The sequence below is a fragment of the Xiphophorus maculatus genome, chromosome 4, assembly GCF_002775205.1.
Source record: "Xiphophorus maculatus strain JP 163 A chromosome 4, X_maculatus-5.0-male, whole genome shotgun sequence".
In the NCBI taxonomy this organism is placed as follows: Eukaryota; Metazoa; Chordata; class Actinopteri; order Cyprinodontiformes; family Poeciliidae; genus Xiphophorus; species Xiphophorus maculatus.
The window spans coordinates 11,750,581-11,765,412 of NC_036446.1; the positions used below are offsets into that span (position 1 = coordinate 11,750,581).

The 14,832-nt window shown below is 37.1% G+C and overlaps 1 protein-coding gene across 1 annotated transcript in view; it reads left to right on the forward strand.

Annotated features, from left to right (window-relative positions):
• The window catches only part of ush2a (usherin), a 198,485-nt gene that overhangs the window by 129,623 nt on the left and 54,030 nt on the right, over positions 1 to 14,832 (forward strand). The window contains exons 62-65 of the mRNA XM_023332326.1: positions 4,306 to 4,529; positions 5,124 to 5,463; positions 9,127 to 9,324; positions 9,462 to 9,616. Coding sequence (XP_023188094.1) covers positions 4,306 to 4,529; positions 5,124 to 5,463; positions 9,127 to 9,324; positions 9,462 to 9,616 — 917 coding nt within the window. The remainder of the gene's footprint in view (positions 1 to 4,305; positions 4,530 to 5,123; positions 5,464 to 9,126; positions 9,325 to 9,461; positions 9,617 to 14,832) is intronic.

Genomic DNA, 14,832 nt, shown 5'->3' on the forward strand with positions numbered 1-14,832 from the left:
GAAGGGGAAAACTGTGTGTACATTTGAGAACCACAATGAATTACTGTGCACACTTTTTCATGAACAAGTCCAGCTGGTAATGTTGCTGTAAAAAAAATGTTTAAAAAAAACCTCTCAAAGACATTAGGACAACTGGTCTTCTGGGAAAAAACATGTACATCTTTTACTATGCAAGTGTGATTGCTGCCTCCTCGTCCATATGTGTGTGTTCACAGGGGAACTCTGTGCACTGTGTGAGAAAGTCAATCCTCTCTGATTTTATCTCTTGACATGACATGTAGTCAGGCCTCTGAGGAGCACAAAGTGCAAGGATGTGCACACACAGACACTCTTTCCAAGCAGCATGCATGCATGTGTACGGGAGAGTAGAAATAAAATGAATTTTTAAGTAAACAGTGTTATTGAGAACAACGCCTTTTGGTGTGTTTTCTCGTTGAAGTCTACAAACGATGCACATTTGTAAAACAAGCAGAGGGTCTGCAAGGCTTAATGAAATGCTCTGAATGCATGTACTTGCTGTGCACTTGGTTCCACACCCCTTGTAATATATTCAGGTATTTAAAAGTGTTTGGTTTGTTTAAAGTTGTGGAGGGGCTTTGGTCTCCTAGAGAGCTCGGATTTACTAATCCACAACACACATTTTTATCTTTAGTTCATTGGCGGGTCTAAATATTGACTTATCATTAAGTGGAATGACTGAAACCCTAATAATAATTCACATTGTCTAAGCACCTTGTGTTGACGCTGCGCTCCCGACGCTATTAACGAATGTATGCAAATCCTGCGTAAATCTGAAGATTAGGGCTGAAGCTTTCAGTGATGCAAAAGAGAAAACAAGAGGTGTGTAATAAAATGTTGTCTACGCATAGACAATCATTGAAAAAACACAGCTTATGGAGACGTGGAGAAAAAAAATCTGTGTATGTGTGTGTGTTACAGAATGTTAACACAAATGTTCAGGCATGTCAGATAACGCTTACAAAGACAGGGATTGGATTTCTGCTGAATGGATGATAATGCAATAATAACGAAAGCTGCAGTACTGTAAACAAACATCAGACTGAACTGTAAAGTTGCAGAGAGACAGAAAAAAAGTAAATGTGGAAACAAAGTTTGTGACAAGAGAAAATCCTCAAGATGTTGCCAAGAAAAAAAGTTGCAAAAAGCAAAAAACTTTCTAACTCAATAAATAGGTGAAGTGAGGGCTCTTATCTGCAAAAAAGTTGTCTAGGGTGCTGCAAGCTGCACTTAGTTTTAAAAGAAAATAATTTTATAACAAAGAAAAAGGTGGTGATGGAGACCAGATTGTGTCAGAAGAAAAGACACCAAAAATAACTGAAGATGGAGAGAAATGCTGAAACTTTAAGTCTTATAAATGGTCACCAGTAAGAGCTGGGGTCTAGGTCTGGTCTACCAGAGGCTACAGATGAAAACCACTGGCTTGGTGCAGCTTAGACTAAAACATGTTAGTTGTTTTATGCTTTATGTTTAAACAGAGGAGTAGAAGTAAGACTGGCAGGAGGACAAGGGATGAGTAAAGGAAAGCTATTTTAGAAAAGTGTTGAGCTGTTTATTTGCGCGTCATTGAAGCTGAAGTAAGGCGCAGAGGGAATTGGCCACCAAGACCCCGCTCCGCAACATCTGCCGCTGCTAAGTGAGTTAGTAGCCGTCAGGCTGCCTTTATGTCACACAATCACACACACATGCGGTTCCCTGTCATATGGAGCCTGTGATGGATGTGTTGAGCATATAATGCTCTGCAACAGCGCAGAATAAAATATGTGCCATTCTCAACTTTTGGCCTTTAAGTGGAATGATTGCTTAAATTAACAACACTTAATGTGCGTGAAGTGTGAATGCTGATTAGAGCGTGAAACAATAAGTTATTTATCACTTTATAACTAGCTGCAGCCCCATTACAGGGCCATGATATAGAGCTATGACTTAGAGTTTAATGTCCGTTATTAAATAAAATAGCCAACACAGCTGGGGGTAGATGATGCCAAAGTAAAGGATATATTTACTTGTTAAATAGTCCTTAATGACTTTTTAGCATATCATTGTTTTCTTCATCTAAGCAACACATAAATTGTTCTGTAAAGACAGATGACTCAAATTTACAATAAACGCTTTTATTTTCCATCGTCACAGCACATTTTTAGAGTAATCCTTCTACCCTCATTTGTATTTCTAATGTAGGGTCACAGTAGGGAGCTGCTGACTCTAACAGTATATTATAACCTTAATTGAATGCACAACCGAAGCCTGGAAGCAATGGTGGATTTAAGGATGGCCATCGTGGGCCGCCCCCCCCGGTGGCATCTAGCAGGGCTCAGCATGGAGCATCTACACAAAATAATTCATGACAGTAACATTTGGTTTTCTGTTGCCCATTTTAATATTATGGCATTAGTCATATTTTATCTATCTGCAGGTCAAATCTTCTTTCAGTGTAATTACAGATTATGTGGAAGGAACGTCTTTGCCAGACAGCACCTCAGGTTCAGGATGTGCTTTAACTGGTTTTGAGTGCCATATTTTATATTGTTTTTGTTATTTGCTCCATTTCTTGTCTGAAATATATTTCAGTTGAATGAACTCAACTGTACATAATTTGTTTATTGTTAGATTAGAAATTTCAAGCTTATGCCACATGATCCATTTTTTATTTAAATTACCTTACATAGCTTTAATAATTTTCATTTTATTAGCTATTCAATGCAAATGACTAAATGTCTGAAAAAAATCCTACCTGAACAACTCAACTTTTATTTTTAGTTTATTTAGATTTCCTATCAGTTATATTAGTTGGGTACCTAAGAAGACTAAATGTTTAAATTGGCCTGAAAGGTGCAAAAGTACATATAAAAAACATTTCAATGCAGCTTTTATTTCCCATACATTTGCTTTACTTTCAGCTGAATTTCAAAGAATGTAAGTCAAATTAATGTTCTTAAAACATTTCAATAATTTGCCACTGACGTTGATATTTCCTTGAAAATGAAGTGTGTAGTTTTAAATAATTCAAATATCAAAAACTTTAAAAATGTCTTTCTCTTCCAAACCCCCAAAATGTTTCCCAGCAATTATTTTTGCCTTGAATGTTCAGCCTCTTCAGCAGTTCCAGTATGCCAGCCATACATTACTCAAGGGAGTTGAATCTGAAAAGTGAATATCTGGAGAATGTTAAAAAACACATCCTTGAAATTTGATATCCCACGGCAAAACATACACAAATAGAGGAATAGCATGTATTTTAAATGTCACCTTGCTGCTGAAGGTGATGCAGTGGCAGACAGACATCACCTATCACTGTCAGAGATGGCAGCTCTCCGACAAACACACTTCCTCTTCCTTTACACGTTTTCAACAGGGGTGCCTGAATATTGCTGCTGAGCCGTGAATATACCAGAGGAAGAGAGATATGCTTGGTTCCAAGGAGAGAATAGGATAGGTGGATGTATATAAGCATGATAAGAAAAAATATTCAGCTCAACTTAAATACTGTTCCTGAGCAAATCAGATGAAGAGCAGAGTGTAAGAAATGCAGAGGATCAACAGCATAATGTTGTCATTTAATGAGGTTGTTGAGGACCCAAATGCTGAAATGATGGAGGCAGACACACCAAGAGCTAATATCTCTCTTTTTGAAATATCATCTTTTAAACAGGTGTGTAATTCCAGAGCTTTCTGAATTCATTGTGAATTCAAGCTTGTATTCTGCTTTTTGTTTTATTATTATTATTATTATTGTTATTATTATTATAGTCCACCACATAAGTAAGTCATAGCTGTCCACATACTAAGTTATGAGTAATAAAACAGAATGGCACACTTACTAAAATTTGTTCCATACAAAAGCCTTTGTTGGTGATGAGTGGATCAATAAAACTATCTTGGCCTTCCGGTTATTGGTTGACCTATTCTCACAGCTTTTTTCTCTGAAACTAGTTTTTAAGTGTTTGGAATAATTTTCACATTGAAACATTCACTTTTGTTTCATCTTCATCATCCTGGTAGATGACAGAAGTTTTTTGTATCTAGAATGTATATTTGCCAGCATGGTGCTGAAAAACAACCCCACACCATGATTCTCTCACTATTGCTTCAGGATCTTAAGACTTCTTTACCTATAAATCATTGTGTTTAATGGAATCCAAAGTGTTCAGTTTTGGTCTCTTTTGACCAGGCCATAAATACGTTGCCTGTCTGTGTATTTGTTTTTAAGTAGCAGTCCCATTTGACCTGCCATTCTAAGGTAAGGATGCAGTACAACAATGACACCAAGCTTTTTTTTGTCTTTAGGTTTTATCTGCTGTGGAAAAGAGTATATAAACTCTTCAACCTCACTTTGCTGTATGGACAACAACGGATATCCCACAATTCACCCTTCTGGAAATGCCACAATGAAGCTGCAGTGTTGTGGGTCAAAGGTCATACATCTGGACGAAAAATGCTGCAATGGGATTGGTTTTGACCCCCAACGGCACGTTTGTGCTGATCAAGCCACAGCCGGGCTGCTGATACCGGTATGTTTCAAGTTGTGGTTGATACACTTCTCAAAGCGGATTCAGTTTTTTATTGTCACTTTCCACTCGTCTCGTCTGCAAGACTTTGCAACGACAAACTGTTTTATTTTTAATTTGATTGCTCTGCTCAAGAAAACAGCAAACACTGTCCCTCTGACTGTAAGTGAAAAAAATACCTAATACCTGTCTCAGTCAGCTAAGTGGACATGTGGACAGATGGAATTAGTTCCACCATCCACTCGTCCTTATTGTCACATCAGGAGTCGTTGAATGTGCCATCCACCATTTATCACCTCGGGTCATGTGGTGTTTGTGTGTTCCTAAGTCAGCATGAGATGGCTCATGCAAGCACACATACACACACACATGCACGCACTCAGACAAAGAGTGGGAGCGCTCATTAGCCCTAATGATGTCATTAAGGTGCATGTAAAGCACACACACATATGCAAAAAGACATGCACTAGATTTGCTGCTTTAAAGCTGCTTTAAACTCCAAAATTTACACATTTGAATACAAAAGATACTCTGTATTGTAACTGATGCTAAGAAACTCTTCTCTTATTGCGTGGTCTCTTTTCCTCCTTTGTGCAGGCCCAGTGTTTGCAGGGAGTTGTGTGTCCCGTGGCTGCTGCTGCTACATCTTACTGTGGCTCCTGTGACCTTGATCCATCTCTGACTGCCTGCACTTGGGTCCTGACTGCACACCCACACCCCGACACACAACCAGTGGCACAAACGTCATTCATCAGCACCAGGCTGGAAACCCTCTCTACTGTCCTGCCAGCTCATACAAGCATAAGTGGAAATCCTAACAAAATAGCTGACAGAAACAGTCACACAAATACCAAGAACTCAGAGTCAGGAGGAACTCTGTGCTCATCACATGAGGAGGTGGTGTACAGTGGAGAGGCCAGTGTTCACACATATACAGGTAAATAAATAAATTTGTTGTATCAGTGTTTTCATTGCATTATAGCTGGAAGCTTTTTAGGGTTTGTCTTGAATGGTTGTGCACATGTAGAAAATTGGATTTTTACCAGTTCTTCTTGGCAAAAATATTGCAATTTCAGTCTGATTGGATAGAAGTTCTGTGATCTTTAGTTTCAAGTCCTGTCTTATGTTCTCAGTTGGATTAAAGCCTAGAGTTTCATTACAATATCTAACAAAGGAAAAACAATTAGGCCATTCAAAAACTGTGACATTTACAAAATATCATGACAACAAACTAAAAGTTTTATGTGCACACAGCTAAATCAGACCAATAAGGAGAGAGGAAACTAGCATTATACCACCTTTACCCTATTTTTAAAAGCTTCATAAATACATTTTTCTAGATATTTCCTTAACTTCATAAACAATAAGTTAATGGAACAAAGAACAGAATGATCCAAAATTGACTTGTTTGAGCTGTATATCATGTTATAACATAATTTCTTCATCAAATGCACTGTTTTGACTCATTCATGCATGTTTGAGAAATCCTTCAAAACACCTAAATTTATTTAATCGAAGTAAAGTGTTGGTAGACATTACAGCAGGACAATAACCATATTCATACTGTCAGAGCTACTGTCAAATAATTCAGAACTAAATATATTAAAATACCTTAATTAGAACCCAGCCTAATTCAAATTGAGTATATGTGGTAAAACTAAAAAACTGATGTTTGCAGGGGCTCCCCACTGATCTGATTGAGCTTTAGGATGGAGAATTGTCAGTCTCTTGATTTATTTTATTTATTTTTTTCCCGTAACTGACATACCCCAAAACAACTTCAGCTGTAATTGCTTTGTAAGATTGTTGCACAACTAATGCAGAATAGTTATATGAAAAGAGCAGAACTCAGTCACATTATGAGCCTTTAGAAGTCTATATTTGAATGTGTTTGCTGCTGAAATCAGGTGACCGTACAGAGAGGTCGTCACCCCTGCAGAATCACACACATACCATGCTACACTTAAAACAGCTGTTGCAGTGTAAGGTAATCGCTGTGAGCAGCTAATCCTCTCTGAGCTGTAGACTTGTATGTAATTAAAGCAAGATGGGCATTTAGATGCTGTTTCAAAATGATCCACAGTTTATTAGCCCAAAGGGAGTAAGTTTATGTGTCTGTCTGTGGATGATTGTGTCTTCATTTTTGGTCCAGCCACACACTGTTTATTTGGGTATTGCAGACTTTTTGTTCAGTATTAAAGGTGATCAAGAGTATTTATATCATGTTTAGTTCTATAACAATAATTACACATATTTCACATGCGTTTTAATTCAGTTAGTATCTCTGTAGGTCTACATATGTGCTGTGATTACTTTGTGTGTGTGGCATAGAGCGGTTAGAATAAGAGTTTCAGGGCGATGCTGTGACACCATCTGGGCAGAGGCACATAAAGCTGTCGCCACCCACCATACACCAGATGTTTCTCATGCACACACAAACGCACACATGCACACTTGCACACAGGGTATCATGATATACAAAGATCAAACCCCAACAGCTTTGTATTTATAGTTAGAGCCATAAAATTGTACCACTTTGTCAACAAACAACCTATATTCATAAAAGTTAATAATCAGACAAAGCACTGAGATCTTTTTTGGGGAACAAAGACGTTTGATGTGTATTTACATTTGTGTTCCTCTGTGTTTTGCTACTTAAGTTATGACAGCAGTAAAGACAAGAGCCCCAGACTGGCCATTTAAGCAGAGCCATTTACAGCAGCAGTCCCTTTGCACTACTAAAAGCAATGCCCATGTATGTGTGCGAGTGCATTTGTATGTATATATGTTCCTGTAACGTAACACCTCATCACCAGAAGGGTTGTAACAATCTTAGCGTCAGGGGACTGTCGTCATGGCCACATGTTTACAACTTTGCACCAGTGGCAGTGCATATTTGTGTTATATCTTACAGTTTGCAGTATAATAGTAAACAGCTTGAAAGATGAATCTTTAAACTGATGTTGTGGACATAAACCTTTCCTTTGTGTCATTAAAGGTTCATACGTCCTAAGAAAAGGAAGACGTTGAAAATCCCCTGAAGTTTTCTTTTTCACTTACTCCGCCCAGTCTGCCGAAAGAATAGATTTTTGCTCCTTTGTTGTATTTTGAAACATTTATATTACGAAAAGGAAAAAAAATTGTGAAAAGTAGATTCAGACACCAACTCTTATTACAGTTTCCTGTAATAAGATACTTTATACAGCATAGTTGCACAAAGTATCTTTTTGAAACATTCTGTCCTGTACCTGTTTTTTTCTGTATGACCTCATCTGACTGATTCACGTACAAATGGATAGATTTAGGCATATCTGATCACACCTGGTATTAGAATTCAGTCTGAGTGATAAAATATTCCTCTTTATCTGCTTTACATCAACATAAACATAATACTGCATGACGCTGCTGTCTGATGACAAAACTATCAGGAGGTTAATCGATGTTTGTATAAAACTGCCAATGAGTTCAGTCACCTGCAGCATTTTTTTTGGGGGGGGGGCATGTAAACAGTCCAGATTTATCTAAGCAGTTAACAATGGACTTTTTTCAACTGCAAAACTTATAAGCTTGACCTTATGACCCATCACACTTGATATGAGAGAAGTTATGAAGCACAAATTATTTGTTACCTTACAAGATGAAGCTCTGCTGCAGTAAAACTGTCACCAGTTTTCACACAACTGTTAGAATTATTATGTTTTGTTATCTTTCTTACATTAGTAGTTTTATATTACTAGTTGTTTTTTATTTAAAGGTTTAGTGTTCTCACCCCAGAGAGGATGAACTTGTTAAACTGTGAGTAAGACATAACTAACCTTTCCTTGACCACAAGCATATTTTTGCAGGTGCTTCTTTAGGAGAACTTCCTGAGATACTCCTTAGTTGCCTCCAATTGTCTGTGTGTAGAATTGAGTTTCTGTTTTCCCTTCCTTGTTATCAGGGTAGCCCCCCTTTTTTTAAGATCACTCTCCCACATTCCATTCACTTCCTTATTAAAAAATTATTTGCAAGTTCTTTTTATCTGCAAATGAATAAGTTAGATACAGTAGGTGTACTGTCTTTTATATCTCACTTATTGATTTAGAAAGATCATTCTGATGGAATTTTTCAGGTTAACTTAGTTCTTAAAGTTTTGAGGACCTTCAACTCTTTGTTAGTTAAACTAATTATTAAAAAGTTACACAACATTTATCTGACAAAAAATTACTTAATTTGTGGATCTGCTGTGTTTGTGTCAAAGGAAATGAGGCCTGCCACATAAACAATAGGTCCAAGTTGTTCCTATGTGGTTGACATGGTAATATCTGTATGTATTTACAGAAGTTTGCTTCAGAAATTGAGTCCAGTGCAGAGATAAGGCCTGTAAATGATGCAAAGCAGCAGCAAAATGCAGAGAACAGAAAAAGATAACCCAACCTCAAAACCTTTTTGAGTGCGTTCAACACGCCATCCTAGCTGATTCAATGGATCGATGAGAGATGTTAGTGCCAGGTTTGAATGGATGTCAGAGGTCACAACCACAAATACAAAATGTTGTATTTGGAAAAGAAAGATTTATTTTCCATTATTTGCATTTTTTCTCATCCTTGTTTTGATGTAGACACTGATCTGGAGCCTTTTACAACCTATGAGTATCGAGTGAGAGGCTGGAACAGCTTCGGCCCCGGCTCCACTGATGTTACGACAGTGACAACAAGTGAAGACAAGCCATGGGGATTGGCCCCACCCCGCTGGAGTCGGCAGGGCGAACGAAATGACATCGTCCAGCTGCAATGGCAAGCTCCAGCCAGACCTAACGGTGAGTGCGCATGTTTGTTTAATTTTCTTTTCTTAAGAGTTATAGTGATGTGTTACAAAGCATCATCTTTGTCTGTCCTTGAGTTTAGTTGTGGGTGGACTAAAATGCTGAGAAGATCTTTCTCCGGTTTATTTTAGGTATTATAACCCATTATGTTGTGCTGCGAGATGGACAAGAGCGTTACCGTGGAGATGAAAATACTTTTACTGATGTGGGAGGGATCGGGCCCTTTCAGGAGTTTGTCTACCAGCTGAGGGCCTGTAACCAGGCTGGTTGTACTGACAGCACAAAGGTAAGACAAACATATTTATCAAATCTTTAAAAACGGTCCTAGTGCAGTTTGTTTTAAACCAATAAATTTACAGTAGTTTTATTTTGACAGTATTAAAATGTTTGAATATAATGTGTCACAATAAACAGGCAGCTTGATATAATGATGATTTGTTAGATTTGTTGACTTAATATACTCTGAAAGCTTGAAATTTTTAGTTGTCAAAAGAAGTAGATGCTTAATAAAGCATCTTAATAAGAGAAATGTTACTGCACTTATCTGAGTACAAATATTTCAATATTACTTCTTTCCTTTTGACCAAATTTCAATATTTGGTTTTATGACATCATTTTATACAATAATTTTAAGTCTTTTTTCCAAACCCAAGCTGAAGCTAAATACTGCGTTATGAAAATGTTCACATCGTGCTTCTAGTGCTCAGTTTTATATCCTCTAATTATAATTTAGGCATTCTATCCATTTGCCTCACCTGTTACATTTCCACTGGAAGTCCATGATGTTCATCTGCAGAAACAAATTGTTTTAGCCTTATTTTTGCTCTCCCTCTCTATGCAGGACTCTGGATTTGCTGAGTCTTGCCGATGTTTGTGATAGTGGACATAATACATCCAGAAAGTATTCTCCCTTGCTATCTCTCTCGCTGTAGCTGAGCTGATATCACCGCAACAATTAATTTCATCAGCTTATCGCTGCTAAGTACTGTGTAGTGTCTTTCACAATTCTGTAAAAAATTATGGTTGAATGTACCAAATGTGTAACCAAAGAAGGAAAGGAAAATTACCAAACAATTGACACATTAAACAGTGAGGGGGCAAAACAATGATGGTTCAGTTCTCTATCAAAATTAATAGAACGGAACAACAAACCTTTTGCTTAAGATAATTTAACATACACAGTTTTAATGTCTTTGTAAACCATCTTTTTTTCTGGATGTAATTTCTAATGCTGGAGAGAGAAAATGCATTATGTATTACTGAGAATCACATGAGTGAAGGATCAGACATAAACTCTTAGATTTCAATAACTATTTATTGAGAAAATATTCTAACAATGTCTGCTTCAAATCTGTTGATTAAAAAAAATAAGGGTTTTAAAAACAATTTCTGATGTATTTTGATTTTGTTGCTTATAAAAATATGACTCTTACTCTGCCTCTCAGTGGCTCTCTGGGAAACAAAAGCTTTATTTGTGACATAAAGCTTCAACAGTTTGCTTCCGGATGAAGACAAACAGAATAATTAAAGTTCCTGAGAGTTTGCAGGTCATTCTTAGACTTGTCTTAGCATATATAGTATACACGTTTTAAGTAATGACTCTAAAGTTCTATGGATAAAATCCTAAAAATCACAGATTTTACTGTGCTATTCTTTTTGCCTTTTTGTACATGTTCATGTCACAAAAAGAAGACTCAATAACAGAGTTGGATGTGTCAGGAACCCAGCATTCAGACTCCTGTCTGCCCCCTTTGTTCTTGTAGGTTATATTTCCCGGTTGGAAAAACAATAAAATGCTGCCACACATAAAAACTTTAGCTAAAGTTGCAGCTATAAACTGTTTATTAGAACTTTTGATGGTATATATCTTATTTAATATTATGGCTCTCATACTTTTGAACATGTTCCTTTAATGTTTCAAATACATAAAATTCAGTGAAATACAGTCTCTGAAATATAATTAGCTAATATGCTAATTTGTCTATTGTCGCTATGCTTGTTTAGAAAAGGTGATTGCTACAAGTCAGTGACTTGATGTAATTGACTTGATGGAAAACTTTTTACTAATTTGAATAAAAAATTAAACTTTAAAACATTTGTGGTGAATTGGCACTATATAATTAAATCATATCCCACCACTTTTCTGACTTCCTACTAAAAGATGTTTAGGTATTTTATACAGAAAGGTCCGACTAATACATCCAAGGTCATTTATTTATAAGTTACGATAGGATGGTTAATACCTGTGGGGTAGAATTAAACATTTGTGGAAAGGAAATCTCAGACTTCTTTGAAATATTTTCCCATATACTAAATTTCTTGACACTTTTTTTTGTTCTGGTGGAAAACTTTAGCAGTGTGTGCATCCATGTCCTCTGATACCCCAAACTCTCTGCAATCCATTTTTCCCCTCTGTGTGCCTCACAAACATATGGTCACACAAACCAGCTCACACACTCTCCCTGCAGTGGACGGAAGAGGAGTGAGTTGGATTAGTTTGTACAACGGTGAAAATTGGCCAAACAGTCCCAATTATGGGATAACTTGAACTAACCTAATACACCACTGCAATTACTGGCATCAGCTCCCTCATACACAAAAAAACACACACACACTCACCCCTGCCTGTGAACAAACACAGACACTCACAAGCACACTCCTACTGTGACAACAGAAGGTGCTGATCTAATACGGTTGGTCACTTAGAGCGCGAGGAAGAGCGATTGGTCCTTCTGTGTCTCACAATCCTTTTGCCCTGTTCTCTCTGCCATTTGTCTCCTGTCGTTTGCCTGATCTAAGAGTCACAGTTCCCAGTTTCTCTTTACACTTATCTCCTTACTTTCTTAACCCCTTTCATCTTCAACACCATCACACTATCTAAGCAGCTGCTTTACTTTCACAACTGCCATTCAGTCCGTCTTATCTCCGTCTCACAGTCCCTTTGTGTTTCAGTGTTCATATCTTTCTCTACACAAACATTTAGCATTTTAAATTATATACACCTTTTAAAACATGTTATCTGACTGTCTAGATTAGTTCAGATCAAACAATTATCCGCCCAGAACTTTAGACTATGTAATTTTTGTTTCAGTAATTCAGTTCAAGTGGACTACAACTTTAAGACTCAGTCAGGCAAAGTTAGTTTAATTGTATTTCACATTCCAGGATCAAGGCAAGAGAAAAGTGAAAACGTTTCTCTTGCCTTGTAAGAAACATTAAATTGCAGTGACAAAATAAAAGAAAGCGATAAACAGTTGGAATACAGACTGCAATAGATGATCCATCCATCTTCTTCCGCTTATCCGAGGTCGGGTCGCGGGGGTAGCAGCTTCAGAAGGGAGGCCCAGACTTCCCTCTCCCCGGCCACTTCTTCCAGCTCTTCACAAACATCAATAGATGATGTTTGTGTTAATAATAATTGCAGGCAAATGGTTAAAAATACTGCTATTGAAAATCCATACTTCATTATTGATTCTCTGAAATTTTCAAGTGCAAAAATACATGATTGAAACTAAACTTTGATACAGTGTGTGACTTTAATATAGGATGAGCTTCTAGAAACTTTCCATGTTTTTGAATGTCACAAATTCATACATAAAGATTTAGGGGATGAAAATGTCCATACTAAAGGCATTGAAAGCTATTTTTAAGGCCTGTAGGTATCAACATGCAGTGGTATTTTGAGCTAATTAAGAAAGTAGAGAACAAGAATACCAAATTCTGATTTTGTTTTTGTTGATATAATAAATCTTTAAAGGATAAACTCTGCACTCTTGACTCAATTTATATAATTTTTGAAAGGGAATTGATGATAATATGAAATAAAATATGTTGCTATACATCAAAACATTACATTTGTTCCAATTTTTTTTAAATATGAAAAATAAAACTTTATGCTTGCTTCAAAGAATGAACTTTGACATCAGTATATTGCATTTGAATACTTTAAAGAGAACATTGCAGTGACGTTGCCAAATGAATATCAGGATTAAGACTAAAAGTGGGATTGCAGGGATAAAATCTGATTTGACCTTAGTTACTTTCAGATGAATGCCTCAGTATTCCCTAATTTTATTTTTTTTTTACCCCTCCAGGGGGTCTTTTTGTGGGCTCTAGTGTCCCTTATATCACTGTAGGCTGACAGGAAACGGGGAAGGAGAGGGGGGAAGACATGCGGCAAATGTCGTCGGGTCCGGGAGTCGAACTCGCGACGGCCGCGTCGAGGACTCGAGGCCTCCAAATGCGGGTCGCGCTAACCACTACGCCACCACGGCACGCCCCAGTATTCCCTAATTTTGTTGTAGTCAAGAATTATGTTCTTCTAATCACTGCAAAGGTGAATGAGGTTTATTTCTGTATTTCAAGGTGCACTGTTACATTTGAACTAAGTCTTGACTGACATTTAAACGTTTGGCACACTGAAGCGTTCCTGAATGATCCCATTCCTCCCTCTGTCTTCCTTACCTCTGTCTGCTCTTCCACCTTTGCTGTTTCCTCCTCTTCTTCGTCTCTGTACTTGAATGCATATACTCACACATACCCGTGTGTGTTTATCTTTGTGTGCGCGCTTGTATGTCTCCTTAGTTGTTGTAGCAGCGATCTAATTGCATAGCATTGTGTGGGACAGCTGGTGGAAGTGCTAGTGACAGTCTATTAAGGCAGGATATCCCTGTTGCCTTTAGCAGCAGATTGCCCTGTGATTCTGAGATCTCCGCATTTACCACCATTCACCCAGTCCTGCAGACACAACACCAGGAATCGACAATAGGATGTTCACTCTCGTCATGACACTAAGCAACAGCACTTTGTAAACAAGAGCTAAAGTTACTTATTGATTCTCTTTTTTTATTTTTTTTTATATAGTTGCAGAAATAATAAGTGACTGTGCATTTATTTAGTATGCAAACATATATTTAATCATCTCTTTCATTTTATAAAACTGCTGCCAAGCTTTTAATTTTAGTAAATTTTTATGCTCTTATTTTATCTAAAAAGGTTACTATTTATGGGGATGAACAATATCAAATTTCTTGCAACGTACTGTGATAAAACCTTTCCTGATGAAAAGTTACTCTTTTTGATTAAACATCAGTTTTCAGATGTTTAAACAAAAGATGTTTAAACATGAGTTTAAACATGATAAGTGCAATAGCACATGTAACATCATCCATGCTGCCAAAGCATCTGTGTTTCTGGAAGATTTTAACACATTTTCTTATTCCATCAATCAAAAGAAGATTTTGTGACACTTAACCTCTCATGAACGTTTTTCTATGGAGCAAAGTGGCTTAAAATTCTTGTTTTTATAGGGAAATTTGAAATAAATAAGCTCTTTCTCTTTATTTCTACAGGTAAATGGTGGACTCTGGCTAATGAATCACTTAGCCCTAAAATCCAGTTTTTCCCCAAAAATAAAACTTTTCTCTAAAGTTGTGATTTCATGCTTTGTCAGGAATCTCTTGCTCTGTTGTTTAATTAAGATCCATTTTCTATGCAGTGTTA